This window comes from Budorcas taxicolor, chromosome 7, assembly GCF_023091745.1.
Source record: "Budorcas taxicolor isolate Tak-1 chromosome 7, Takin1.1, whole genome shotgun sequence".
NCBI lineage: Eukaryota > Metazoa > Chordata > Mammalia > Artiodactyla > Bovidae > Budorcas > Budorcas taxicolor.
In genome coordinates, this window is record NC_068916.1 from 42142425 (window position 1) to 42147413 (window position 4989).

Consider the following 4989-nt stretch of genomic DNA (forward strand, 5'->3'; position numbering starts at 1 on the left):
AAAGAATAGATCTGATTCCCATGGGGTAAGCCAATTTTCCAAGGTCAATGATGACTGAGCGTAAGAAGGTTTATCAATTGCCTGATATGTTGGGACTAATAATCTGGTGTTTGCCCAGCATGATGTAAAGTCCCTGTCCAGGTCATTTCTTCAGGGTGCATTAACTATACCTCCCTTCAGCAGTTAATAAATATTTCATCTTCACCGGCCCTGAAATCTGCAATTAGGGAATCCTAGACACATAATCTGAGTAGAGCCAGTAGTTTTAGATGCAAGAAGTAAAGAGCTGAATTGAGGCTAGTGGCCTTACCTATAAGCAGGGCTTGGGCTGAAGACAAGCCTTGGGGGCAACAGAGAAAAGGCCACTGGGCCATGTCCTTTCGCTCTTGCTCCATCTCCCTCCTTCAACATCACCCCAGATGTTGCATTCCTGATGTGGTTCTCAGTTAAGGTGAGACAGGGGAGCAGGATTGTCTATGTTTGGTCCTGGGTACATTGGGGGCTGAAGAGGTTGAACAGCCTGAACAGGAGGGACAAAGAGGGAAGAGCATGGCTATGATAGTCATCCACAGGTAAGAGACCACACAGGGACTCTGGGAGTACTTGCTCCAAATCAAGGCTCTGTGCTTGTTTATCATTTGATCTTAGGCATGTGAGGTAATGTCTATGCTGGAATCCCCTATCTGCAAAGTAACATCTAGCACACTGGGAGAGCAATTACTAAGTGCAAAGTTGTTAAAACTGTGGCCTGCTCGAAGTTAAGACTTAAGTCGCATTTGCTATTTCTGTTTCAGCTCTTATTATCTATCCTGTGTGTTGGCCTTTGTTCCTGTCCAGGAATTTATTTGAAAATTTAAAATTAATTATTTCAGTGGAAAAGAATCCACCTGCCATTGCAGGAGACACAAGAGATGTAGGTTCAATCCCTGGATCAGGAAGATCCTCTAGGCTAGGAAATTGCAACCCACTCAAGTACTCTTGCCTGGAAAATTCCATGGACAGAGAGGCTGGTGGCCTACTGTCCAAGGAATCACAAAGAATCAGACAGGACTGAGCACATACACACATTTATTCTTTTCAAGTTTTGTGAAAAACAGTATAATTCTTATATCATCTTGTTCATGAAGGGAATCAGGCTAGATGAACTCTGAACCATCCAAGTCAGATGAAAATCAGCCTCCAAGGAAGATTAGATAACAGACCCTCCTCATGCATTCCAGCATCCATCAATCATGCTTCATTTAATGCCAATTTATGCTTATGTTCTGAGAAAATAAGAGTAAATTTCCTCATAGGTGGCCCTCCACATTCAACCAGCTCAAGAAGAAAGTAACAAATTATTACTTATAGAAGACAATTCTGTTGGGATTAACAGGAGAAACTGATCCTAATGGGTTTCCATATATGCTTCTTTGTCTCCCCCTTCCCTCTTCCTTTCTTACCTTCTTTCCACTATATTAAGTAGTCTTGTATGCCAGGCACTATGTTTTAGCAGTGAAGGTTAAGAAAATTAATGAGGAAGTCAAATTTCTCACAAGCTGGGGACAAGAAGCAGACTTATGAAAAAATAACCGAAATGCCTATTATTCAAATGTAAAAAGTTTTTATGAGAACCCTGATAGTAAATGTGTTGATGAATAGTGGCAAGACTGCATCAGTCATTTAAGACTGCCTCTCTACCTAAGATGGAGAAGGAAATGGCAACCCACTCCAGTATTCTTGCCTAGAGAATCCCGTGGACAGAGGAGCCTGTGGGCTGCCGTCTATGGGGTCACACAGAGTCAGACACGCCTGAAGGGACTTAGCAGCAGCAGCAGCTCTACCTAAGAATTGCAATACTAGTTGGTGTTTAAGATTCAAAGGCATGTTTTTATTTTAAAAACATCCTCTGTAGAGAACGCGAAAGCTTTTTCTCACATCAGCATATAACGTACTTTGAAAGTGGAATTGATCTTAGAGGGAATTACCTCATCAACTCCCACTCAAGAGACAGAAATGTCTCATCCAAGCCCTGAAGGCTAGAGAGACACAGCAAGAATGAATGTTTCTGAAGAGAAGCATTGTACAAAGAACTGACTGTTGGCACCCAAGAATAGCCTATGAGGTCAGGGAAGGGAAGGACAGAGATGGAAAAAAAATACAAGAGACCAGCCCTTCACATCTCTGTTTCATCATGCCAGGTTTGGGAAGAAGTCCAAAAGTTAGGTTTTCCATTTTGTCTCATACTATCTATGGAAAGCTCCAAATTTACAATCAGGGTCATAAGAGCATAAATTCACTCATCCAAATGTTTCTGAATACATACAAGAGGACTTCTATGTGGTCAAAATTTACCCAATTTTATGAACTGAATTTTTTTACCTAGTTATCTAGATATCTTGAAATTTATAAATCTTGAGTTGCAAACTTACGTATCTTTATCAAACATATTTTTTAAAAGAGTGATGTGTCTAGAGCTGAGATAAGCAGAAGCGGTGGAGGCTGAACCAAATAAGAAAGTGTAGGACCCTTTAAAGGTGGTCAAATTACATCTTAAGATGCACTGGTCAAATAATTCATCAGTATATCGGTGTGATATGCTTTTGAGCCACCTGTGTGCTCAATTCAAAACCGTGCCTGTATTAGAAAATTTGTTCAGTTTTCCTTTATGATTAAGAATATCTAACAAGGTGGCTCAGACGGTAAAGAACCTGCCTGCAATGCAAGAAACCCAGGTTTGATCCCTGTGTTGGGGAGATCCCCTGAAGAAGAGAATGGCAACCCACTCCAGTATTTTTGCCTGAAGAATTCCATGGACAGAGGAGCCTGGCTGGCTACAGTTCATGGGGTCACGAAGAAAGGAACATGACTGGGCGATTTACACTTTCACTGTGCTTGAAGCAATTAGCTGTTAGACTTCCCTGGTGGCTCAGACGGTAAAGCGTCTGTCTACAGTGAGGAGACCTGGGTTCGATCCCTGGGTCGGGAAGTTCCCTAGAGAAGGAAAAGGCAACCCACTCCAGTACTCTTGCTTAGAAAATCCCATGGACGGAGGAGCCTGGTGTCCATGGGGTCGCAAAGAGTCGGACATGACTGAGTGACTTCACTCTCACTTTCTTTTTTTTAAATATAAATTTATTTATTTATTTTAATTGGAGGTTAATTACTTTACAATATTGTATTGGTTTTGCCATACATCAACATGAATCCACCACAGGTATACATGTGTTCCCCATCCTGAACCCCCTTCCCTTCTCCCTCCCCATACCATCCCTCTGGGTCATCTCAGTGCACCAGCCCTAAGCATCCAGTATCATGCATCGAACCTGGACTGGCGATTTGTTTCATATATGATATTATACATGTTTCAATGCCATTCTCCCACATCATCCCACCCTCTCCCTCTCCCTCTGAGTCCAAAAGACTGTTCTATACATCTGTGTCTCTTCTGCTGTGTCTCTTTTTGCAGGGTTACCATTACCATTTTTCTAAATTCCATATATATGCATTAGTATATTGTATTGGTGTTTTTCTTTCTGGCCTACTTCACTCTGTATAATCAGCTCCAGTTTCATCCACCTCATTAGAACTGATTCAAATGTATTCTTTTTAATGGCTGAGTAATACTCCATTGTGTATATGTACCACAGCTTTCTTATCCATTCAGCACTTTTAAAATTTTGTTTCCCCCATATCCTCTAGTTCTAGTCTGGAGATTGGAACATGGATGAAAAAAATGAAACATTGACTGATTTCTTTCTCCTGGGACTTTTCCCAGAGCTGCAGTACATCAGCATCCTCATCACCTCCATTCTTCTGGTCTACATCATCGCCTTCACTGGCAATGCCATCCTAATCTTCTTGATTTGGGTGGACTCCCACCTCCACACCCCCATGTATATATTGCTCAGCCATCTCTCTCTCATTGACTTGGCCTTAATTTCTACCACAGTTCCAAAAATGGCCATCAACTTTTTCTCTGGGAAGAAAAACATCTCAAAAGTTGCCTGTGGAACCCAGATTTTCTTTTTCTTTGCCCTCGGGGGTGGTGAGTGTCTCCTTTTGACCCTTATGTCTTATGACCGCTATGTGGCCATTTGCAACCCCCTGAGATACACAGTCATCATGAACCCAAGAGTCTGCCTGCAGATGGCTCTAGTGTCCTGGGGCGGAGGTGCACTAAATTCCCTCCTCAATACCATCTACACCATGCATTTCCCCTTCTGTGGCTCCAGGGAGATCCACCACTTCTTCTGTGAGATGCCTGCTGTCCTAAAGCTCTCTTGTGAAGACACTTCCTTCTATGAGATGGTGGTGTCTGTCATCTGCATTGTGTTTGTTCTTCTTCCATTAGGGCTCATCATGGCTTCCTACATGCTCATCTTCCTCACAGTCCTCCGCATGAACTCACCAGCGGGCAGGAGGAAAGCCCTGGCTGTATGCTCCTCTCATTTGGCTGTAGTGAGCCTCTACTATGGGCCGGCCATGATCATCTACATGACTCCCCACTCCTTTCACACTTTGGAGCAGGATGAAATACTCTCCATGATTAATACCATCTTCACCCCCATGCTCAACCCTCTCATTTACAGTCTGAGGAACAAGGAGGTGCTGGGTGCTCTGAGAAAAGCAATGAACAGAAGATTCATTTTGAGTTAGAAAATCTATCTTCATTCTGTAAATAGTCTGCCACATCTATAGAAACTCTGGAACCACAAAATAGATGACAAGCCACATCTCTATACTTACAGTATCTAAGAGGTAAATATTTATCCCTTAAAGTATTTCCTATACTTTGGCTCAAAACTTGGCAGAACAAATCTGAGAATATGGATACCTGGACATGGCCCTGGTGTCAATATTTGCCAGCTGTATGAAAAGCTATATAAGGAAATTCTCTTATTTGTACCCATTAAGGAATTCAATTCTGCCTTGATGGTAATTTCCAGATCTAAAATGTTTCTGATTCTATTCTAAGATTCTGTGACACTGTTGGAGGATGCATCAGTT

At 42.2% G+C, this 4989-nt stretch overlaps 1 protein-coding gene across 1 annotated transcript; it reads left to right on the forward strand.

The window, feature by feature from the left end:
- Positions 1-3702: 3702 nt before the first annotated feature.
- LOC128051374 (olfactory receptor 2T1-like) lies at positions 3703-4638 on the forward strand. The gene has a single exon (XM_052643939.1). It carries the CDS (start codon positions 3703-3705, stop codon positions 4636-4638), a length of 936 nt encoding a protein of 311 aa, XP_052499899.1.
- Positions 4639-4989: the final 351 nt, after the last annotated feature.